Source organism: Grammomys surdaster, unplaced genomic scaffold (assembly GCF_004785775.1).
Source record: "Grammomys surdaster isolate TR1022 unplaced genomic scaffold, NIH_TR_1.0 64, whole genome shotgun sequence".
Taxonomy (NCBI): Eukaryota; Metazoa; Chordata; class Mammalia; order Rodentia; family Muridae; genus Grammomys; species Grammomys surdaster.
The window spans coordinates 12,252,779-12,278,580 of NW_021604566.1; the positions used below are offsets into that span (position 1 = coordinate 12,252,779).

At 42.2% G+C, this 25,802-nt stretch overlaps 1 protein-coding gene across 7 annotated transcripts in view; it reads left to right on the top strand.

Annotated features, from left to right (window-relative positions):
* Eya1 (EYA transcriptional coactivator and phosphatase 1) overlaps positions 1-25,802 on the top strand; it is a 144,077-nt gene that overhangs the window by 108,973 nt on the left and 9,302 nt on the right. For all 7 annotated transcript variants that reach the window (XM_028769336.1, XM_028769347.1, XM_028769330.1 and 4 more), the window contains 5 exons: positions 16,424-16,482; positions 16,602-16,762; positions 17,713-17,827; positions 17,929-18,050; positions 21,502-21,602. In XM_028769336.1, coding sequence (XP_028625169.1) covers positions 16,424-16,482; positions 16,602-16,762; positions 17,713-17,827; positions 17,929-18,050; positions 21,502-21,602 — 558 coding nt within the window. The remainder of the gene's footprint in view (positions 1-16,423; positions 16,483-16,601; positions 16,763-17,712; positions 17,828-17,928; positions 18,051-21,501; positions 21,603-25,802) is intronic.

Consider the following 25,802-nt stretch of genomic DNA (forward strand, 5'->3'; position numbering starts at 1 on the left):
GTATCTGCAGATTACATACAGCTTTTGTAGTATCTGCAGATTACATATGCAGATGATTGAAGTGGGGTGGATTTGCTCAAAACCACTTGGTTAGATAAATGGAAAGCTCAAGTGAGATCCCGGGGTTTTTTGTTTATTTGGTTGGTTGGTTGGTTTTGTTTTTTGTTTTGTTTTGTTTTTTCCTTCTCAAGGCTTTGCACCAGCCATGTCTGGTTCATTCCTGAACCTGGTCATCATCTTGAGCACAATATGAAGTGAATGAATGACCTCTCAGTGTTGCCACAAAAGAATTCCAGTCCTAGCTGCTGCTCCTTCCCACATGGCTTTGAAAGCTATGCTTGTTTCTTGCTGTGTTTTTCAAATCTAAAAACCAGAACTACTCCAGAAATCTCATGTCTATTTTGAAATTACTGGGAGACAGCTCAGTGGACAGATACATACACATTCCCATTGTGGAATACAGAGAAATGTTATCTTAGCAGCTTGTGTGATACTGATAAAGATGTGCTTCACCTTGACTGGTCTTTGCCCCATTCTGAATATCAGCTGGGCATTGAGGAAATTAAATATATCCAATGTACAGGATCACGGAAACATTTTATACTCACTACTTTACTCACTGGTGGAATAAAATGTCTGATAAAAGCAATGAAAAGGATGGCTTTTTCTTTAGCTCACAGTTGACAGCCCAGCCCATCTTTGCACAGGCAATATAGCACAGGAGCTTGAGTTACCCATCACATTGCATCTGCCATCAGGAAGCGAAGGGAAATGAATGCTAGTGCTTAGCTTCCTTCTCTATATTCAGTCCAGGATATCAGTCCATGGAAAGATGTTACCCACATTTAGGGTCTTTTCACCTCAGGTACCCCGGCTGCAACACTTCCATAGAGCTGCTCAGAAGTGTGTCTCCTAGGTGATTCTCAATGCTGTCAAGCTGACAATAAAAATTAGTCAGCACACTTAATGAGCACCATTTCAAGAGTTGGGCTGTGTCAGCACAAGCACTACTGTGTCATGGGAGCCCAAGTGCTCGGTGGAGACAGAGGGGAAAGGGACACTATCACTATCACACGTGGTGGTGACAGTAGTGAAGACAATGTGTGGTAGCTTGTCGGGTCCAGTCTAGGTGTAAAGCCAAGAAGGTAGGAGACATGACCTCTCTAGAAAATGACACAGATGAGGTCATGGGGTTGAGGATCAGAGTGTGAGAGGGGACAGAGCAAAGAGGACACCTAGGAGGTCAGAGCATGGAAAGAAAGACGATTCTAGGCAATGCTTTTGGAAAACATACTTCATTGAGCCAAGGGTGATTATTATAGAACTTTGCATGAGTATAGAGGTAAATTATAAGGTCAGAAGGATCAGTAACCTAAGTGGGAGATCTCCAGGTTTACCGCAGGGAGAAAAGGAAGCTGGAGAACTGTTCTGAAGTCGGGTATAGCATTTGGAGGTCTATACAGACTAGCGGGTAGGAAGGAATCTTAACTTTCAGCCTGACTGAGCAATGGAATAGACCTCAGTAAAAGGAGCTTGCCTTGGAAGGAAGATCCTGCATTCAAGTTGGAAGCATTGGGTGTGCAAGATGTCCCTGATATGTTCAGCAAGCAACGTGATGCAGAGATTTAAAGCTCAGCAGCAAGCATCAGGCAGGAAGCATCAGCCGTGGCATGTCCCAGAAACAGCCAAGCGAAGGGAAAAGGACAGTTACCTTAGGGGAGGGCGCCTGGCCACAGTGGTAGTTTGGCAACACAGAATCAGGAATTCAGAAAATGTCCTGATTCGGGAAATTAAATGACACAGTAAGACAAACTGATCACTGGTCACTCTGATCAATCAGAGTGTCACTGAGTCGATGAGACTAGCTAGCCTTCAGTGAGAGTCCAGTTCTCCTAGGCTATGTTTGTGCTTCTGTCATGTGGGGCCACCAAAAGTGAAGTGCACAATCTGAAGACACAGAGAGGTAGAGCCAGGTGTAGCACTGCATCCCCACTGTGTGTCATTGCCACTGTGTGTCACCTTCACACTGTAGTCTGACAAGGGTAAAGGACAACAGGGATGGATTGGAGTTAAGCAGTCCTGGCTGGGCCGCTGACACACAGAAGTACACTTGACCATGAGAATCCTTCTTGGGGACAATGATGACTTTTCAGTAGTGGGCTCTACCAAGACCAGTTTGTTTCAAAATTGTCCAGTTAGTGTCACCAGTATCCAGCTTCTAGTTTCAACCTTTCATTCTGACAGGTGATGAATCACCATCAGCAAGTAGCACCAGCACTTTGGAAAACCAAAGTGAACTCTGCTGCCCTAGGGAGTAGCAGAAAAATGGATCTTCCCTCCCTGCCCCCCCGCCCCCCCCCCCTCCCTCCCTCCGGCCCTCCCATCCCCCCCCCCCCCCAACTTTTTCTTCTTTAATATTGAATAGCACAAGAGAAGGCCTGTAACTCCAACTTCCCACAAATGTGTTTCGGCTACATCCCTGGGGGCTTCTCCCATTTCAGCGTGTCTACAATGGAGCCTCTATGCAGGCCTCACTCAGTATTCAAAGGGTGTCTCCAACAGTGCTCTCTAAATATTTGGTTCTTCTCCTGCTCATTCTCAGCTTCTCTTCTGTAAGCAGGTGGAAGGCTGGGTCCCGGACAGAGGATGTTGCTTTTGAGCAATGTTCTTTTGCCAACTCCTACTGCCTCTTTGGCCATAAGTAACCAAGAGTTACCTTCTGGGGGATTGCGGGGTGGGGTATATTTTTCCAAAGTTAAAGGAAACAGATGTCTAAGACACCATCCCTTTTAGAGATTTAAAACTCTATTAGTACAGTCCTACTGGACTTGAAGATGAAGTGTTTCTTTAAACAAAAGTGTAAAAGTAGCTTGGAAAACTAATCACCGAAGACAATGTGTTAGCATGTATGAAGAGCATGCCAGGATTTCATGGAATACAAATCATTTTAATGTACTGACTGGAACTGACTTTTAAATGTATGATAAGTTATTTAAATCACAGAGAATTAAGATGAATAACTCATACTTGCAATCAAATTCCCCGTCAATGGCTTATAAGCAGAAGCTCTCCTCTTAAAGTGGTCAAGGCCTTCTGGAAACTGTCTAGGTGCACTTTTTAAAAACTCAGGGAAGATGTTAAAGTTTTATGCAGGTTGAAGTAAGAAACACGTTAATTCTGTGCCAGAGTCTTTAGAGATATGGATAAAGCAGATGAACATAGTCCTTTCCAGTGTGATAGGGTTGGAGCTGCAAGAACAAACAAAGGTCTGTGGGTGTGCCTAGAAAGACAAGAGGAACAGGAAACTACCTACCACTTGGCTTAGTGGGAATAGCAATGGTAAAGGAGGGGGGGGTTAGAAATGAGAGCTGCAAGCCAGAGTTATACATTGAGCAAAACCAGAGAGCCAGACAGTTACTATCAGTTAGAAATACCTAAAAGAGGATAGGAGATGAATGAATGTCCAATATCCGCCTAGCCATGTCCATTACAGTCAGTATCTATGCCAGCCTTCACAGAGCAGTACCTGTGTGCCAAGGGTTATGTTCAATACTCAAAATGGAATTAGGAAAAGTGAACTTGTTTGCCATACAGCTAAAGTTAACAGTCTAGGAAAATGCTGTCAGCTATTGCTTGGCTTAAAAAATACAAAATGTGCATAAAATGAAATGTTACAGTCTTTCAAAAAAATGGATATAGTGGACACCCTGCAATCTTAGCACTCAGAAGGATTGAGAATTCTAGGCTGGACTGAGCCATTAGGGAGAGCTTGTCTTAAAAAAAAAAAAAAAAACAACACACACACACATACACACATATACACACAAACAAAACAACAACAACAGTGATAAAAATCATCATGACAGCTCAGTGGCGAATTATTTGCCTAGTACATAGAAGGCCCTGAGTTCAATCTCCTCCACACGCACACACTGTTTGTCACATATTGTTGAAGGAGGGGAAAAGTCATCCTAATCTGGACTTGTTTGCCCTTGTCTGCCCCCTATGTGAATGTAAGCTTCACAGCAACTTGAGCAACTTGGGATCAGGGACTAATCAGGACACTTGGGATCAGGACAGCAAGGATGAGAGATGCTTATCTATAATCACTTCTGACGTGTTGGTGGGGGGAGTCAGTCTCTTTTATCATTTCCCATAAATTTTTTGTGGGGTTTATATTATTTTACAATCAGATGATAATCTTATTTTTACAAACTTTTTTATACTAATGGTGCCATACAGTAACATTATCAATTTGCTTCTGATTAAGTTTTCTCTCCTGACTCAGCCTTGCCAAAGAGACCACCTGGAAGGCTATGTTCAATGGTATCCACATGCTTGGTTCATTGTTAAGAAATACATAGGGAAAAAAATACATAAAAGAAATGGAGTGTTCCCCTGCAGAGATTATTATATGGCATGGCACCCCACAGTTATCCTCAGATGTCTCCATGTTATTGTGTGTTAGATGCAGAGTTTTAGGAATCCTGGAAAGAGTACTTGAGAGGGTCTTGCACATAGCAACGGCTCAGTGATGGCAGCCACTGTTACCCAAAGGGTGAGTTACACAGAGGACATCGGAGGACTTGCAGAAAGAAAGAAACCAATAAAAGCTTAGCTTGGGCGTGAGAGAACAGAGAAAGAGAGCATTGTAACGAGCTGTGGACAAACCTATCATCAGGGAAGAAGGGATGGACAGTGCCTGTGGAAGTGGGCCATTCCTGATTGCACAGGAGGGAGGAGGCTGTACTGGGAAGCTTTGGGTATTGCAGAGACCCTCAAAGGTCTGGGTGCACTGGATTACACTAGCCATTCCTAATGTAACTTTTCTGAGGCACCAATTAAGTGAGACAGAAGGAGGTGTATATTGCATTGCTTCGCTAACTCCCAGAAGCTGTAGAACAGAATGTGTCCAAAGCAGAATGATGAGAGTATTGCAGGACCTTCCCTGAGAGAAAGATAGTGGCAACCCCTTGTACCCTTTCTCTTCAGCCACCATCACGTCTATCCAGCTGGAGCATCAAGGGTAGCATGATACTCACTTTTGTGTGCCTTACCTAAATAGGTGCCTTTAGACATTATTAATAGCATGCAGGACAAAGTAAATAAGAGAGTTCAGAATTTGTATTCTATATGTACTACTGTCATGGTTCATAGAGAGTATGTAAAAAAAAAAGGCATGCTTTATTGATTCATAATACAATACTTTCCCTAATAACACAAACTCCCAAAGATATCTGTGGCTCTAATTCTGAAGAAGGGGCTGTATAGATAGTGGAAATATAAGTGTGAACAGAACTTGACCTCAGTTTTCCTCTCAGGCTGTCAGTGATTTGGAGCTCACTAGGCTTCTCATGCTGACTGGAATGAATGTGGTGGAGCATCTCTCAGCAAGCCCTGCATCCTTCACTCTCATCTAAAGACTGTGTCTTCTAACAGAAGGCTCAGGCAGGCTGGTTTGGGATGGTGGGTCTCCAAGCCTACTGCTACTTGGAAGAGAATGTATTTTATGAGGATCCCCTCAGAGGGCCTCCTGCCCTCAGGGCCCACTGATCGGAGGTGATGACGGGCCCCTTCCTGCAACTCACAGGGAACCTTTTCCCCTTTCAAGTGCCTGTGTCCGGTTCTGCATATTTTTCTTTCTGGAGTCAGTAATAATTCCACAGCAGAGAACACTGGTTTAGGAATACTGCAGAAACTGGGCAACTAAGGCTACCCTGATGAGAGCCTGTTTATTCTGAGCCACATAGTCCTTTAGACACAAATGAGTATTTCTTCCCATTGTAAGATTCTCTGGCTGGATAAGCAAACTGAAGTTGACAAACTGGCCTCTTTTAACCTTACAAACTTGAAACTCTCGCCCTACCCAACAAAAAAGAGGAAACTTACATGGAGAATATTTCGTTAACAATTGTATTGATGTATGGTTTTCAGCTAAAGGTGAATCTGTGGACATAAATAGTGAAAAGTGCAACTTGCATTTATTGCAAAGAGCTAGAAAGCATGCAAACTTGCTGCAGGAAAAAGAACATCTTTAAAATATCACGTATTGCCGGTTACAGCTTACCATTTTAGGTACAAGCACAGCAGACATACTCTGTAAATTAAAGTGTGCTGTAAAACACTTTGTAGATATATTCATATGGGGCTCATTTTCCTCAGGTGGCAACAGGGGTAAAAAGAAAGTGACTACAGAGAGGGATAAAAGGTCCCCTGGTCTGGGTGTTTTTCCAGACACTGCCAGCAAGGTTGTGGTATAAAGATGGTTCTTATGACAAAGTGATTATTCACAGCAAGCCTTGAGTCGGTGTCACTGTGAAAAATTCCTCCCTAGTACATACTCTCAGCAGGAATAATAGATCTAAAAGAACGGAAACAAGACTTACAAAGAACACTGTCTGCTGCCAGTGACAAATTATGTGTGCAAAATGATGGGCAAGCCCATTGAAAATCGAGAAATCAGCTCAGCAGTAAATCAAAGCTTACGCTGAAGAGTGGCCTGCCAGTTGACTTAACCAGGGGGATTTTCATGAAATGTGCACTGAGTCCTTCTGTCGAGTGGTGTGGATGATAATTATTCTGCCCTTTAACTTGGCACTTTAGTCTTTCATCACCACGCCGTAAGTTACATAATATAATGTAAAATGCATAAAATAATTAAAGACAAAATGACATACTGTAATGGGAAAGAGACTCAGACACTAACATGTCACCCTGTGCTGTAAAAGGCCATAGCCTTTCATATTAACTAAATAGTAAAAAAAGCTGCATGTGGACACCAGCCTTTACGTGCTAGATCAGTGCTACAGCACAGATACAGAAACTCCTTGTGCTGTTGTACAAACAGCCCCATCCCAAAAGGTTGTAGAGCCCAGCACACAACACGAACTTAACAGTGTGAAGTCCCCCAGAGTGAATTAAAGATGGATCTTGCATCCAATCATAAACCTTCATTGAACTTGTTAGGGAAAATATTTTAAGTATTGCTATCATTAGATTAAATGTAGCTATATCATAACTGTTAATTAGATTAATCCACTAACATTAGAGGCACAGAATGGACATATTTTAAATAAGCCCACTTTGCCTTAAAAGTTTATTTTCAATTCTTTCTGGCTTATATTAAGCAAGACTTTTCACCCTAAGGTTGAGAGTGTGGATAAAGACAAATTTAATATAATCATGTGGTAAAAGAGGTATTCATGGTGAGAAGAAAGCCCAAGCCAAGAGAGACACACATGTATTTATTAAGATTGTGCCTCCCAGAAGTCATGATCTTTGTAAAGTCCCTCTGTGACTCTGAAAGCCACATGTCGAAGTATTATTAAATTGACATCCTATTTTAATTAGCAAAATTTAAAGGGATTAATACAAAAATATTTAAATTTTGAAATGTTCTTTTCTGTCTTCTAGTTATTCATAAGTATGGCAGTGCTGGCAGGCTTTTGCGATATTTTAATGATCATAAATATCTATCCCAATTATATCATATACCCAGAGTAGAGTTTAAAAGCTTCAACTTATCTTCTGCCTTAACATGCCATCTGTAGGCACTTTCAGTAAATACTTTAATCTCTACATATTTTATGGCTATTAGTACAAACAGATTCTGAACAAAATAGCAAACAGCTTACCTTTGTTAAACCTGCTATAAATCAAATCTTGGGTTTCTAACACAAGAATCCACCTCTTCCTCCTAATACAAACATAAATAGAGCAAATCTCACCCCTGCCCCCACACTTAGGTAAGCTCCCAAACAAAGGTCAGGCACAAATATAGTCAAAGGCTGTTACAGTAGTGAGAGACAGTAAGAAACAGAATGTGTAGCTTTCTACAAACTCAATAATGGATACTGTAACTGCTTTTGTCAGTCTCTGAGATTTGAAGTCTGTCTGCTTTTTCATTGGCTAGCACACTTGTATCATTATATTTCTATTAAAACAGATAATTGATATTGAAATATTGATTTAGCATATGCATCGAGGACAGAGCAGGAACTTAAAGATCTATATTTTCTGAGTTTGTTTTAACTTTGTATCTTGTATGCCCACAAATTTTCCAGTGCAGGGCTAAATTTCAAAAGTCCCTTATTTTTCAATGCCACTCCCCTAGTTGCAACCAACATGCAAGAAAGCTGTGACTATCACTGGCTTGTCCCAGGTAGAGGCTTACTAGCCAGTGCCAATGTGAAAGGGCTGTTGATCTCATGTCTGCCCTGTCACCAGGGGTTGGGCTTGTTCTGTGATGCCAAATTAAGGGAGTGCAAGTTTGGCTTGGGCACACATCTGGAAAGCCTTTGGGGTTTCATTAGTGTCTATAAATACACAGCATCTCAACTGGGCACATTTCTTTTATAGACAGAAGAAGGCAAGTGAGAAGTTGGTTCACCTATCTTCTAGGGTGTAGAAGCTCAGCCAGTCATGAGATAATTAGAAGCAGGATCCTTTGCCTTTTCCATCTGTGGGCTTTTCTCAGGACTACCTCGTTCCCTCCTCAGATTTTCTGAAGCATAGATGTTCTCAGGAGAGCAGACATCTGTGGTACTCGTCTTACCATGTTTTTCCAAAGAAGTTATCAAAATATCCAAGGACTTAGAAGTTATTGCCAAAAGTCACCATAGAAGAATCACTCCCTCAAAACCTGTCACTCTCATACTGCCAACACTGGTCAGCCTGAAAGGCCATCTGTATGATTCAGACTTCCTATGAAGGCAGTTGAGCAGATCTGGGGGGAGGGACTTGTTTTGTGGGGTTGTTGGTTGGGCTGATTTTAAGGTTATGTACTGCTGACAGTTTGTGAAAATATAGCTCAATGACCATTGATATGGCTTTTTTCTAATGCACTGCACTACATATGGATTTTCATATTAAGAAATATGAGGAATATTTTTTAGAAACTTAGAGATATAATATCAAAGGTCTCAAGCAAGTGTCCATATTGTTCCATAAGGAGTTTCTCTCTAAAGAGACACAGAGGCCAGGGGTTGTTTCTTTGGCCTTGGCCATTTCTAGCTAGTCTCAGTAGGTATTGCTTGTGTCAAGACATAGTGACACACATGGGGCCACTGAGATGGCTCAGCAGTTAAGAACACCTGTTGTTCTCAAAGAAGATGCAGACTTGGTTTCCAGAACCCACATGGCAGTGTATAGCCATCTGTAATTTTAGTTCCAGAGGATCTGAGGCCCTCTTCTGCAGACACAAGACACACTCATGGTGCCCATGCAAATGTGTAGACAAGACACAAACATAAAAGTAGAATAAATATTTCATTTAAAGGGGAGCCGTAATGATGGCTAGCTATCCAATGATTTCTTCCATTTTAAATCCAGATAGGAAGGTATTGAAACAATTAGAAGACAAGACAATTGTCTGTCTTCTCGTGGTAAATTTGAAATATTGACAGTGCATTTGGGGTCATAAGAATGTGGTCAGGGTAACTCAACTTGCCTGAAGGCAGGCTTCTACCATTCTCATATTGTTGCCTTTTGTAACTGCTTCACCATCCTCTTAGAACCTGGATTTATTCAAGGGCTTCATATTTACTCCAAGTTTGTGTTTCCAGGTTCATGTTCAGAGGTGCAGCCAGTGACATCATCCTACTTGGCACTGAGAATAAGGCCCATTGTAACTGTCTTAATTCTCTTTATTAATTTTCCTAAACTAGCTTGAATCGTTTGGTATATTTTTATGTAATTATGGTACAAGCAAAAGGCTTGGGGGAAAAGAACAACTACTACAGTATCAAAGCAGAATAAATATTTGCAGAAAAATTCTGCCATAAGTTAATATTTTGCATATGAGGCCCTGTACAAAATCTGAGTTATTCCCGGGGCTTGATCCAAAAGAACAAGGCTGTGGCCCACCCCTAGACACCCAGAGATGATGACGGATCAGAAAAAGTTCAGCTGGAGATGCCATGCCAAGAATAAGACAGAGGGACCAAAAAGGCAGAAAAACAGTGCAGCAAAGTCCTAAAAGCAATGACCAGTCTGCTGATGGTTGTGAGTTTCTAACTCTCATGGCTCTGTGCCGACTGCCCGTACCCGAGCTGTGTTCTGCAGCCTGGTATGTTGGCTTGTTCTCCAGCCATCCATGTGAGCATTTTACAGCCTGGCTCTAGGAATGTTTGTGGGCTACAGACTGAGGACCCCATCAGTGCCTGCAGCTTGCTTATTTTATGTCTCTTAGTCCTCTGTGAATCACAGTGAAAGACAGCGGAGGAAGGAGAAACTTGGGTGCTTTGATTGTTAGTCTTTATTTGAAAGAGAAGTCAGATTAGTTAAGAGCTGGTGGCCCCATCCCCACACCTCAGACAGCTGCTCTCTGCCCAGCTCAGCCCCTGCTGTTGAGATGGTAGCTTAACCTGTACTCTTGGCCTTCCTATCTTTCCCCAACTCACAGTGTGCTGGTTGTCAGTGTAACATGCTAAAGCCACATGCTCACCACATACATTCAAGTTCTGTATGGACTTTGTCACCTGAAAGACAGAGTAACTTGTGTATGATTGAGTCTCCTTCTGGACCATGGTCTTCTGACCTGTCAGTCGTTTATGGCCCTGGTATTGACATAGAGGGTGGGGGATTGTGCTGAAATGTGGAGGCTGCACATCTGCCCTCTAGGCCAGAAGTAACAACAGTCACACCCTTGGCCCTACTTGCTGCCAAGTGACAATGGTGGTCAGGTGTCTGTGTCCCATGAACTTGGGAGCACCCGGAAAGATGCCTTAGAGTCCTGCTGCTCTGAACTTTTTAGTCTTCATTTCTCATCTGTAAAGTAGAACATTAAATGCCCTTGAACTTTCCCCCACAAACTCAAGAAAACATTCTTCCTGCCTCTTCAGGAATTCCACAAGTAAGGAAAGCAAAGCATCCTTTATCTAAAATATTTGGAACCCAAAGCATTTGTTGATTTTTAATTTTTTTCAAAATTATGGAATATTTGCATAGACACAGTAAGATAACTTGGGAATGTGACCCCTGTGTAAACAGAAAACTTATTCTTCTTTCACATGCACCTGTTATACTTAGTCCAAAGGCAATATTACACATTATTTTAATTTCATCTATGTTTTGACTGTGGACCCATTGCCTGACAAGTATAGAATTTCCCACGTGTGGCATCTTGGCTCCAAGAGTTTAAGATTGGGGAACATTTTGGATTTGGGGTTTGGGGTTTAGGGATGATGAGCCTGCACAGGAATTGGCTCCAAATAAAGTGTTCTTGCATTATTGGAGGAGTCTGCAAGATATACAAAATGTCAATGCAGACTACCAAGTTCAGGGGAGTGGTCAACCCTCGTGCTTTAGCACTTCTGGAAAGGGACCAGCCCTAGAACAGAAAGTGGCTATGCTTTAGTGATGTTCAACTACAGTAACTACTAATAAAGTTTTCTCAGCAAAAGATAATCATAGTTTTGCAGTGACCCCTATTACTCCCTGGGATTGTTTGTGCTATTTGCCTCCATATATAACTGATCAAATTTAAATGTTAGTTATGGGCTGGCAAGATGTCTCAGCAGGCAAAGACACTTGCTGCCAAGGCTGGTGTCCTGAGTGTGATTCCTGGGGCTACATGATGGAAGGAGAGAACCAGCTCTAACAAGTTGTCTTCTCTCTCTACACATATTCTGTGTCAATCATGTGCCTCCACACGCACGCACACACACACACACACACACACACACACACAATGCAATAAGTGCTTTTAAATGTTATAAGTCTGTCTTCAGTTACTATCAAATTGTTTTTCCCTTATGCTAAGTTTCTGACTTAAAAGCCCTTACCATAAATAACTTTTCCCTTTATAATATGATCTATTTCCAACTCTACATTGTGATGGATGAGATTTGGAGATCCAAAGAAACGGTTTCTTTACCAGTCTTTTCCTTATCTAGGCTCCTGGCTTAGTTCATAGAGCCTCTTATGTCACTAAAGGAGGTCTTAGTTTGTTGTTATTTTGAGAAAGAAAATGAAGGCTTGCTCAATAACTGCTCACTTCCCTGCCCACCACAATGCCAAGCCAGTCTAAGACCCTAAAAGTTGTCTTCATCTGTTTGTACAGATCCCTTTATCTGCATATTAGCTTCCTGCAACCTCAAAACTAACAAAATCGAGTAGTGGACTGTGTCATTCCTTGTGAATATCAGCCCCTCAGACCTCTGCAGCCTTAGCAGGAGGTTCTTTTGGACCCCAGAACTACTGTTGCATTTAGCACAGGTAGAATCAATCTGTCTTTGTGAAGTTAGATTGCACCTTTTGTGTGTTCTCCACTATGTCCCAGCATCAGATGCAGTAGTGGAAGGAAGCTGCTCTTCACAGACACTGGTTGGAATAGTGGACATCTTTCTAATCTATGATACTTGTTAGCCAGCTCAGGTGGGTGGAAGTAAAGAGTGTCTAGAGTCCTTGTACTAGCTCTGTGCCCTCACCCCCGTAGTCACTAGCTCTGTTCCTCCCCAACACTGTAGTCCCTAGGTGACAGGCCAGAAAGTGGGAATCCCTTGGCACTCCCCAGCCTCAGGGCTGCACATTAATACAAAAAACATGCCCGATTGGCAGTTGCTCCCAGAAGCGGGAGTGCTGCCCCAGGACATGTGTTCAGCTCGTCACAGTCCATCACATACTTTCTGAAAGTTCACCTCTAAAGAACATTGTCAGCACTTATGGTATGCTTTTGGAATAAAAGCTTATTTCTGCCTTGGAATTCTGTATGCCCTGCTCTCTGTAGTAAGCACCCAGTTTTGGTTTTTCAAGACTTGCTTTGGCTCCTGGAAATGGATTCAGCTCTGCTGTCTTTCAAGTCTACAGACTACTTAGGGCTTTGAACTTTGTGTTGTTTCTTGGAGCCAGGGCTCCTTCAACTGAAAAGTAGCCCTGGCCCTCTCCCTCTGTTATCCAGCTCTTTAAAGATTTGGAAATCAAAAGGCAAGCACAGTCAAATGATAATGAACACCTAATAGATTCTTTGAAAACAATCCTCAGGCTTCAGGGGCCCCTGAAAGCCAGGGTGCTTCTGAAACTGGAGAGAAAAGGGATTCATCCTCGGGGACAACAAGTTTCAGGAAATGAGCATGAAGGTGTGGGTTCCAGTTTAGTAGTAAACACACTTAGGACAAGTCAACACATGGCACCCTGCAGAGTATTGTAGCCTTGGAGTTCTCCAGGCCTCTGAGAGTCTTTGAAGCCTTTGATGTTTTATTTTGAGTGTGTGTGTGTGTGTGTGTGTGTGTGTGTGTGTGTGTGTATCTGGTATTGGTAGGGGTCAGGTAGGACTTCACAGGTGCTTGGAAGATGCTACCACTCAGCCACACCCAAAGCCCTCCAAATCAAAGGTTTTATATGCAATCCAGAGCTGTGATCACATGACTCACAGTGATCACAAATTCACAGTCTCAGAAGTAAATGGATCCTTGTCATGGACTCTATACTTGAGCTTAAAGTGCTCTTATGTTTTTTTCTGTTGCTCATTAAACAATAATAAGCATTTTCATTTCTAAATGTGCTAATGAAGACCATTTAAAAGCATTCTTGATTTTTAAAAATCTCTTTCTATTAAAATCATTCTACAACACCCCCTTGATAAGGAGATTGTTGTTGGGGGATGGGGAGGCTTTGCTTTAACCGAGCCACCTTGAAGATTTATCTGCTGCCTCAGGGAAAAGCCTGAAGTCATTGACTTTTGATTATCTCAAAAAGATACTAAACAAGTCTTCACTTGGGGTCCAACCTGGAACAATGAGTTTTAAATACAGCTAGCAAGAGACACAAAACACAGGGCTGGAAAAACTATGGCAACAGTGGCTCATCAATAGTGTTAGCTCACTTCTCAGTGGGTGGAAATTTAAAACTAAATCAATTTAAGACCAGATTTCTTTTTTTTTTATTATAATATTTTTTTTTTCCAAATTGTAGTTCATTCACACAGGGGTTATAAACACAGAAAGGCAGGATGTGGGGAACAGAATGGCACTGGAGTGTGGGTGTTCAGGGGGAATACAGATATCTTCAGAACCGGGTATCGGCTGGGTGAAGGTTCAGGGGACAAGTCACTATGACTCTGCCTATGACTCCATTGTCCTTATCTAAGTGGTATTGTTGGCCCATGCTACCTGTTTACAAGGTCTATGACTACTCAGGCTTGTAAATTTCCACAAAAGCTGCCTGTTTACATTAGCTTATAGCCATCTGTTTCAATGTTTTTCCACAGAGACCCAAGACTTGGTGTTAGTCTACATGTATGACAGGCCTATTGCTGATTTTGGGCCTATGGCTGATTTTAGGCCTTCAATGTGTAAGCAGAGCTGCCACTGACATCTCCTCCCTTCTCTAAGTATAGAAGGGCTGTGGCAATTCTAAACTTGCAAAGGCGGGGATAGAGGCCTGACCTCCAGTATTTGAAGGGGACCTTGTAATGGCTCCAGTCCCCCTGTCGTTGTCCAGTGAGGCATGAGGGCCATACCCATCCCGATGTCTTTTTCCTGGAGAGGGGATACTTTTGACATCAACCCCTATGCAGTCAGGCTTAAGACCAGATTTCTCAAACCCTGCTTTCCAAACAAGCCTTCCCATCCTTAGCTAGGGAGTCCTCCACTTTGTCTTTCTTGACTATCCCTTTTCACATATCTTTTCCTCTGCTAGTTCCAGTCTTTCCCAAGACAGAGAGAGATGCTCCATTAGGTGCCCCAGCATTTTTCCTCCTTTGATAACCACGTGAGGGGGGTGGGGAGAGGCATAAAAATTGCATTGCTTGATAAGGATCTGAAATCTCTTTTCCTGATTCAGAAATCTTTTAGAGCTGGAATTAGGTTGTTCAACACACAAACAATTATTCTGTCTTCTAGACTAAGACTTAATTGTTAATACTGAGGTGCAAGATGCCTGCTGTATTTTCCGAGAATGACTCATTTTGCAAGTGTTAAAGTCATAGCCAGCATTTAAGGGCTCTGAGCCCTATTTTTCCTTTTTCTTATCTGAGGTCACAGACCTCAGGAGAGCCCGGAAGGGTTACAAGGTCAAAGTCTTCTCCTTGGAACTTGCTGCTTGCTGGGGGATGGCTGCCTGCAAAATAGATGCCTTGGGAAAAGGTTGGGGGCGGGTCACCTTTTTAATTCTGGGAAGGGACAGCTGGTTTGAATTTCTTTCCCCTCTGTCTCCTGCTGCCTTCCTCACAAACCCATGGAGAGGAGGATTTGTCCAGAAGGAGCCAGCAACATGAAGAAACTTCCTTCCATTACTATGGTGTGCTGTTTTATGGCATAGCTGAATTTTCAGACTGGCAGAGAAGGGCTAGATTTTACATGGTTAACTCTGTCAGAAACCTGCTAGAGCCTTTGTCTGGAGAACTTTCTTCTAATAATAGTTTTTAACTAAAACCCTAATGGAAATAAGTATCCTAAGGTCCAGTGGGTTATGTGGAGAACTGGATAAAACAGCAGAGATGTGACTGACATGTAAAAAGCCAGCCGAGTGTAAGGACTGCTCGTATCTGTGCTGGACACCATCTCTATTTCTAAATTACTATGTCCTTATTTATCGCCCATGTTGACAGGGGGCTGCTACTTCCCACTGTTACCACCTGGGCTGGGGAGACAGCAGGAGGATGCTTCATTGTGAACAGGTGCAGAAACTGGGGACCTGTGGAGCTGAGCTCTAGCCCATGGCTGTGACTAGGTGTTCTGAATAGCACCTATCATAACCTGCTTGCAATAGAATAATAAATCCAGTGCTTACCATGAACATGTAATGCTAAGAAAACAGTCAAAATAACAGGAAAATGTTTGAGGAAAACACACCATATGGCTTGATTATTTTTATTTAGTTTTGAGGTCCTCCACGCTTTTTTAAATCCTGAGCATGTGGGAGAGTACACACACAGAAAGAGACAGAGGGAGAATAAAACTCACATCTCTCAAGTAAATGGTAAACCAGTAACAGATTTTTTGTCTGGGCTCCTCAGCACACTTGCCTCAGGCCGTATTGGTGTGTGGCTCAGCAAGCAATCAAAGGTCATAATTTCATTGGCAGTTAGCATCAGGTTTAATTTTTCTAGCATGTTGAGTTTACCAAAATGTCTGGTTTTAGTTATGCCAAGCACTCTCTGAATCAAGCTTTGAGCGGTATGGTGTGTTTAGGTACCTGAGGTTTATGGAACACACATGCTAATTGTTTTCAATCACTTTCCTTTCTAAATACAAAAATGTGTTTTCTGAAGCTGAGCAACAGTAGTTCTTGATGACATTGCTCGTATTTTATAGAAAAGGAGCCCCAAATAGGTAAAAATGCCAATTTAACAAGACTGCCACCTACTGATGGGCATAGTTGAAAAGAATGCTAATTAAGGAGTTTTTAAAAAAATGACTGTTTCAGATTCCTTTTTAAAGATGTGTCTTAAAAATTAACACACATCATTTAAACTGCGTTTCAGGAGTGTGACCAAGTCCATATAGATGATGTTTCGTCAGACGACAATGGCCAGGACCTGAGGTGAGCGAGCCCCTTGGTGCACAGGCTGGTTTTTCCACTGTTGAAAGAGTTTAATTGCTCAGCTAATTAAGATGAATTTTCTCTTTGATTAACTCCGGGCTTCTCTTGCATCTAAATAGCACATACAACTTTGGAACAGATGGCTTTCCTGCCGCAGCCACCAGTGCTAATTTATGCCTGGCAACTGGTGTCCGAGGTGGTGTGGACTGGATGCGAAAACTGGCCTTCCGCTACAGACGAGTAAAAGAGATCTACAACACCTACAAAAATAATGTGGGAGGCAAGTGGTTGGTGGATGCCTCAGTGGGCTGGGCTAGGATTGGACGATGCCTCTGTGGGCTGGGCTAGGATTGGACAACGCCTCAGTGGGCTGGGCTAAGATTGGACGATGCCTCTGTGGGCTGGGCTAGGATTGGACAACACCTCAGTGGGCCGGGCTAGGATTCTATGCTTAAGAGTTACAAAGTGCCACTCACTCTGGGGCCACACTGAATATGGACAGTTTTATCTAGCTGATTAAATTCTACTACAAGTTTATGACAGACATAAAACTAGAACCAGCTGCCATGGCTGCCTAGTGCCATGGGATGGTGAGTTAGCTCCTGGACCTTTTCAACACTCAATGATCCTTCCAAGCAAGCCTTGTCCACAGCACAAGATGAGTTATAACATTATACCCTGTCCTGTGTTGTGTTAGCCTGAGTTTTTTTCAGCATGGTTCATGGTAGTCAAGGTAGCTTAAATATAAAGGAAATAACAGTCAGTTAAAATAATGCCAGATACATTGGTGGGGCTGTTTCCAGTATGGCTGGAATTTTGTGCATAGTAAGTATGTGCTCCCTCCAGCCAGGAGCCAGTCCTAGATCAGCCACTCATAGGAGGTGTGACAAAACAACGCCTAACCATCTCCAGGGAGAAACATCATTCCATAGAGTCAGAAAACATGCCAAGAGACTGTCCCTAACCACACCAAGGACTCTCACCCAACCTAGAGCCAGAAGAGGAATCAGCTCTCCCCATAGTCCATGGTTAGAGATGGTCCACTGAAAGACAGGGAGCTGAGAATGACCGGGGAGATGTTCCCTGCAAACTAAGCACACATTTGCAAATGAACGATAACAACATTTTCAGCTTAAAGATAGTGATGGTCTCTGTGAACTGTCTTCTTTATGAAGCTGCATGGTGGTGTGGGTGAGGATACATGGGTCTCATGAGCCTTCTACCCCTCAGGTCTGCTTGGCCCAGCTAAGAGGGAAGCCTGGCTCCAGCTGAGGGCTGAGATTGAGGCACTCACAGACTCCTGGCTGACCTTGGCCCTGAAGGCCCTCTCCCTCATCCACTCCCGGTGAGGCCCTCGTGGGCATGGGTGGGCAGTGGGCATTGCTCAGGCTTGCTTATCTTGAAGACTTATTTGCCAACAGTCCTTTCTTCTTTGTGTTCTCATAGGACGAACTGTGTGAATATTTTAGTAACGACTACCCAGCTCATCCCAGCGTTGGCAAAAGTCCTGCTATATGGACTAGGAATTGTGTTTCCAATAGAAAATATTTACAGTGCAACTAAAATAGGTAAGCTCTTTGTGCTTTTACCTAATTCTCTTCCTTTAGGCCTGTGTGAATGGGAAGACACTGAATGAAGCTTACCTTCAGAATCCTTGCTCATCAGAAAAAGGAAAGGGTTAATGGGGAATATCAAATACAACCTATGTAGCTGAGTGATAAAATTTTACCTTACTGGAGAAGGTAAAGCCTGGGCATTCAAAGTACAAATAATTTGACATCAATTCTGAGCTTATATTTGTATTTAGTCTTTTAGATAACTGTTAACACAAGCATTTTGTAAGCTGAAGCAAAAGTTAATACAAACCCAGACAAAGTGGAAATAAATGCCTCAGGATAGTTTGCTCTATTTTACTTGAAGTGGGTTTTTGTTAGTTTTAGCTCAATATGTATAAAAAATTGATTTTTCATTTTAATTCTGGGAAGGTGGAAAAAAAGAAGCTTCCCACCAGAGAATACACAGTCGGGAAGGGCTTCTGATGTGAGATGCAGTTAGAATATAATAAACTAAGAAGAAAAAGGATGAAAAGTCCTGACTTGTTCTCAAGAGGAGCAAAGAACTACCTATGATCTATTGTGACAACAATATGCAAATGAGCCTCCCGCAGGCAGGTACTGGATGTGGAAAACTGTCTGAGCCACTTTGCATATTTATCTTTACATTTTACAAATGAGGAAACATAAGAACCCAGGCTTAAGTTGTTTGGGTAAATGGTTGAGAGCCAATCCTAGGGTCACTGTAATCTGAACTCCTCTCCCCAAGGAGACATCCTGCTAAGTGCCTGGCTGTGTACAGGGCTGAGGAAGCTGTTGCTACTGGCCAGGAGGGAACCAAGGTCAGTGTGGACCAGGTAGAGAAGGACAAACAAGAATGCTTACTGAGCAGATATGCTAATGAGGTAAAGGGAATAGTTGCCACTCAGGGACATTGTGAGGTGATCATGAAATGCTGAGAAAAGCTGGAGAGCAGCCCTGACCACGAATGAGTGCCCTGGGTATTTACTGTGAGACAGAAAAGGATGGGCGTACTCAGAGTGGAAAGAAGGCTGTTCCTGGCTGCTGACTCCATCTGGAGACAAAAAGCATAAGTGGACTCCCTGAGGACTGTAGACTCCCTCAGGACTAACTTCCATCTTCCCACGCCTTCAGAACCCTGTATGACATGTCACCTTCAAAGCATTTGCTCAGTGGTCACTAAACAATTATTTGTTTATAATGTGAATTTCCTACCAGATTATAACGATCCTAGAGCCCTTTGTCTCTTTTCAGTCACAATGACTACAATGCACAGCATCCCTTATATACTTAGAAAATGCATATGTACTCAGAAGATGAGTTTGGATGAAATGAATGAATATCTGTGCATTATAAGAGGCTGGGGAGGCTGTAGAGTTTCTTACAGGCAGCTGGGTGCACTGCCATGTTAACCAGGAAAATGGGGTTACCATGACAGGGATGAGTGGAAGCCTAGGGCAGTGAGCTTTTAAAATCTGCCTATCTGATATCTAAGAACAACTCATGCTTCTTAAGCTAAAGCTTTTTTAAAAATAATAAAACCAAGCTCCTTTTAAAAATGATCTTTTTGTTTTTTGTTTTTGTTTTTGGAGACAGAGTTTCTCTGTATAGCCCTGGCTGTCCTGGAACTCACTCTGTAGACCAGGCTGGCCTCGACCTCAGAAATCTGACTGCCTCTGCCTACCAAATCCTGGGATTAAAGGTGTGCGCCACCACTGCCCAGCTTTTAAAAATAATCTTATGGCTTTTTGGGGGTTTTTTTTGTAAGAAAAGTAGGGATTGAAAGACCTGCGATTATTGGTGACTGTGTCATCAAGTGAAATTGGTGTGGAGGTCTCTGCAGAGGGTGACAACTTAAGTTTTTCACTATTTTGTGCAAAAAAAAAAAAAAAACAAACAAACAAACTATATAACTAAAGTTTGCAGTGAAACCTGTAGGTGACAGTACACAAGAAGATGTTTTCTTTTTCTTTTCCTTTTTCCACCAAAAATTCACCCTTAAATAACCTCTAAGGAATTGGGAATTGGCTCAGGGAAAATTAGCCTAACCTGTGAAAAGCCCTGGGTCTGGTCCCTAACACTGTAAGAAATTAAAGAAAAAGGAAAAAAAGAAAAACAAAGAAAAATCTGTTCACATTTATATAGCAATCAATTTAATATTCCTTTCTGCACAAGTCAAAAATAATACAGCATTGCAGATCATGTATTTTCCCATCCAGAGGAAAAAGTCTGTTTCTTAAAGTGATTTAAAATTTCACAGTTTAATGGGCAACTAAAGCATTGAAGGGCATCTTTGACTAAGGCTGGCTGTATTAAGTTCTGTCAGATGCAAACGAAAGATTTTAGTGCAAAATACAAATATAAAGCAGATATTTGTTTAAGCAAACAAGCAATTTGTTCATGGATATATCTGATCCTCATTTGAAAGAGGCACAGGCCCTGCTCAGCCATTCATGTTTGAGAACTATCAACTGTCCCTTTGTCCATTAAAATGACCTTATTGGCAGCAGAGACCCGGAACACCCATCTCCTCTGTGAGAAGAAACAATGCCAGCATTAGCTACAGAGATGTGCTGACAGCCAAGCCCAGAGGAAGGCCTGACATGGGAAAGATAATAGACAGATAATGGTGTTTTGGTGCCTGGCCCCTGCTTTCCTCTAGGAAAGTGCTTGGTTGGGTGGAAGATGGCTGGGTGAGGTGGGTGGGTCTTGTTGCACTACACGTATCCACAGGATCCGACACTTATGTAAGAGGATAAAGAAACATACGGCATAGCTTTCGTGTGTCTTTCTCCTGACCGGCAAGGGTTTGATTTCTTTTGCTTTACCAAATCCAAGTTTGGTTATTTTTGTTTTTAAGTCACTGATCTTGTATTATTCAGCTTGATATAACAAGTTTTTAAGCTAAAATAGACTGCTAGAATTATATGCCTTTTAGTTTCAACTTGTAGGGAAAGAATTATTATTATAATTCAATACACTAGTATGCACACACATACACTCAGGCACATGCGCATGGACACACATTCTTATGTTTGTACTGTTAAGTACTTTGGAAAAGAGTATTTTAACCAGGCTGCCTAATATTTTCGATTTGAGACATGGTGTTTCAAAGTTCATGCTATGAATTGTGCAATGGAACTAAAAACAAAGCAAAACCTCAGAATTTAAGTGTGTGATTTTGTGTTAGGCACATTGATAGCTAGCCTGACTTCATGTGTCCCAGGCCATTAATTTTCAAAAAACAGCTGACACACTGCTAATGAATTCACAACCTTTACCACACTGTGCTGTCTTTATATTGCTCAAGTGGTTCGACATGTCTCCCTGAGTGGGATGGAGCTGAGTTGGAAGCATGGACAAAGTGTATATTTAAGGCTCCCCAGCATCATCAAGCAGGGTTGGCTGGCTGTTATACTTTTTGTAATTTGCTTTTACCCACTAGGAAAGGAGAGCTGTTTTGAGAGGATAATCCAAAGGTTTGGAAGGAAAGTGGTGTACGTTGTTATAGGAGATGGCGTGGAAGAAGAGCAAGGGGCAAAAAAGGTAAGCCTCCCCGGAGGGTGCCGTCTGCAGTGTGAGTCCTCAATATTGGAGAATTGTAAACATGGGGAGGAGGCTGTGAAGAACTCTATTGACATGAGTGAGCTTTCCACGTGATGGTTGGTCAGAAAAGTTAGCTTAGCACTGAGCATTGTTCCAGAACCCAGGTGACACATACTGTCCTTATTCCTGGCATACATGATATTGTCAAATGGCTCACATCTTCTTAGCCAATCCTGATGCAACCTCAAGTCCTCTCAAGCATTGTGTTGGAAAGATGCTTGCTAATGGCCAAATCCGGCATGCAAGATGAAATGATTTTCTGCCCCAGACAGCATCTGCCTCGCTTGGAGTACTGGAAAGGAGGGAGCCTTGGACATGAGTATAAACCTTCTTGGAGACATTCCTTGTGGCACCGTTGCTGGCCTGTGCTTCTGTAATTCTATCATTCCCTTAGCAGAAACTATCTCCTTTGGCATCTCACTGTGCTTCTTAAAGGTCAGGACCCCTTTTTTATTCTGTACTCAGGGTCTTCACAATCTGATTACAACTTGAATTTCTCGTCTGTCTCCCTCGATCACCCAACACCTAAGTCACATTCATCTGGTGACCTGCTGCCTCAGTCCATTTTCTGTTACTATGGCAAAATGCTTGAGGTTGGATAGATTATAAAGAATAGAGATTTATTTGGCTCAGGTCTAGGACTACAGTTTTGAAGAGTATGGATCAACATCCATCGAGGGCGCTCTTGTTACATCGTAAGCTGACAGAAGGTATCCCCTGTGGACACAGGGCAAGGTCTGTCTTCATCATTGTAGATAGTCACTAATGTCACATTCCTCCTTTTACACACACCACCTACTCACATCATGAGCTCAGTTTAATCCTAATTATGGCCAACATTCTCACCTTCCATTAATTTCACCGTGGAAAATTGAGGACTCCTTTCTAACACGTGAATGCTGGGAGACACACTCAAACCACTACCACTTCTCCTTTTCCACACTCCATCCTTTCCCCAGAATATGTTTTCCCAAATCCTCTTGTTATTATCAGGCTCATTTCTCAAACTCACATCTTACATCTTGCCTTCTTAGGCTTTTTTCTTTATTGAGGTGCTCACTTATGGTCTAAGTGGAAATATGCAGTGGAAATAACTTGGATGCTAATCCAGCCCACATTTTTTTACAGCTTTGCTCTCTTGTCTATTCCGTGACTTTGAGCCTTCCATTTCATTTTAGCCTCTCCCACAATGGGCATAATCACAGAGCCTAACTCCTTGGCCTCTTTGACCAATTAGATTCACTAAGATTTGTGACTCTCATAAAGGCAACAAATGGCAGCTAGGATTGCAACTATAATTATGAATATCTAGATTTGTAACTGAATGTGATCTTGGGGTGAGAAGCTTTTGTTTGATATCCCATCTTCAGTTTTCTTGTATGTCTCTAAATCTTGGGACAGTTGTACTCCATGTTTCTTCAAGGACATTCTATCATGAGGTGATTTAAGTCCTCTCCTTTCCCCCACACATTCACAGAGGTTGCTTTCACCACCACGATAGACACAGCAGTTCAGTTCTGCCTTTTTTCCAGTCAGTACTAGAAATGGCACACCAAGTTCCAGGTCTCAGATGTAGCACTGACTGCCAGGTGGGACATGTAGCAGCCTTTTCATACATCTCTGAAGATGGCTTCCTTCACCTCAGATGCATCTGAATTCCAATCAGAGAACAGGCACTGGCCCTACATCTGTCGGTGACAGAAGATGCCACTGATGTACCTGGTGCTGACTGAAACCTACTGAAACACACTTGACCTGCTAGTGCTTAATAGGAGCAGTGTAGAAACCTTGTTGACTATTCCATGTCACCAGTGGCTTGTCATGATTGGTCCCGGGTACATTTGTCACCGAAGACTAAATTATAATACCCCAAATTCAGTCCATGGGGCTGAAGAAGAGTTGTAGATGAGAAATCCAAATCAAGATGCCTTCCTTAGAAAGCTTCTAGAATTGCCAGGCCACTCCTACACAGAACCCCCATAAGGGCCTGGGAGAGAGTTGCACTTCTGAGCAGCAGGGCTCAGGGTGTTCTGTGCTGCTGTGTCCCTGAGCCAGCTTTACAACTGTCCTCTGAGCTGGGCCTTCCAAGCGTTAATTTCAGGAGAAATTTAACATAGTATGGCTTTCTGTTTATGTTTTACATAAGATGCAAAACAGGAAGAGAATCCCACTGCAGGTGGGCTCTTCATAGGTCTTTCTGAGATGTTTCTGAGATGGATAGCCGTGGTAAGCACAGAATGAATAACAGGAACTCCTGATTTGATGCTCCAATTCAAAAGTGTAATAAGATGATATTTTCTGTCTTCACAGGGCAGTTAAAATTATCTTCACAATTTTTCTATGAATATGTTTTTTTTTAACATCAAAAAGAAATTAGAGAATGAACCTTCTCTTTGGATTTCTACTTATAGGTCATCTTAGCTTTACTTTGATTATGTAGTAAGAGAAAAAAAAGGAAGATCCTTGGACCTTGTGACCTGCCTGTGCTTGTAAAAATATTTCAGCTTTCAAAAGCTCAGATTCTTATACATTGCAAAACGTGCAGACACCATCAGTTTAATCACCCAGAGTAACAGACTAAATAGCCTTTTAAAGACAATAGTTGAGCAAGTCTTTGAAAGAAACCAATATTTAGATAGTAGTTCTTCATATGTGAAGGTAGAGAGAGAGACTTGAGAACTGATGACATATATTGAGTATCTTCAGAGCTAAGTTGTGCGCAGAAGGAAAGAATATTTAATATTTAATTTTTAACTTAGTTCCCTCCTTACAGGAGGTGAAGTAGGAAGCCACAGTAATATAAATACATAGACAAGGTCAACGGAGGGGCATGAGTGAAGACTACACATGCTGTGGGAAGATCTGTGCTCAGAAGGGGGAACGTGGGTCACCATGTCTAAAACTACATCCGCAGCCCCTTGTGACAGGCACTCCCTTTACTATCTCATTATAGCGTCAAGTGATGCTGCTGTAGGAAGGGTCCTCTTTGACACATTAGTCAGAAAAGAAAACAAAGACCCAGCTGGGCCAGGTGACAGCTGCCTACATTCCCAGCATTAAGGGCACAGGGCAGGGAAATAGAAACTGAAAGCCATAAAAACAAAAAAAGAAGAAAAAGAAAGGAAGGAAGGAAGGAAGGAAGGAAGGAAGGAAGGAAGGAAGAAAGAAAGAAAGAAAGAAAGAAAGAAAGAAAGAAAGAAAGAAAAGAAAAGAAAAGAGAGGAGAATAAGCTCTTTGAACCTTGTGAACTGCCTGAGCTTGTAAAGGTTATGGAGTAATAGCCTGTCTCAACCATAACCAAAACCAAGAAATGGCTAAAACACATAGCTCAAAATTGATCAAACTATGACTTGAAGCCAGTGTTCCTTCAAGCTATAAACTCAAACATCCCAAGCACGCTAAGATTTTGCTTTTAGAAAGTTATATGTCTTGTTAACCTTAAATACTGAGTAACTTTGGTTTTTCGTGAGAGTTGTACATATTAACCTACACAGGTGTCTCCTTTTTCTGGTTTTATAGTGATTTGTTTCTTTCACTTAGCTACTCCTCCAGGCAGATGTCTGGAGATAGGATAAAGCCCTTACCTGCTCATCCTTTTCCATGCTACTTACAAAGCAAATCCTCACTTTGTTATATTAGTTTCCGAGTACTAACTGGACTTAGATGAACACCCCTTCCCAGAGGAGGTCTGCACATTTGAGCAATCAAATCAAAACCGTGCCATTTTACATTTCTTCAAAACCAATTTTATTTTTATTTTGCTTCTCAGTCTTCCATGTTCTTTAAAAAGTCTTGCAGTGTTCTCTCTTGCTCCCTGTAGAGATGTCTTTCAGCTGCTTAAATCATATTCTTCAGCAAGAGAGGAGCCTTTTAAAGCCAGATAGCAGTAAGCAACTGTCCATTGCCCATGTCCTTAATGGTCACTTGCTAAGGCTTCTGTTGTCCAGTACAGCCAGGCTTTCCAAAGTAATTCCATCTAACCCTATAATTTCTTTCATAAAAGTACTCCCTCAAAAATGAAGATACAGGTGGGCAGTGGTGGCGCACACCTTTAATCCCAGCACTTAGGAGGTGGAGGCACATGGATTTCTGAGTCCTTGGCCTAAGTGTGAGTTCCAGGACAGCCAGGGCTATACAGAG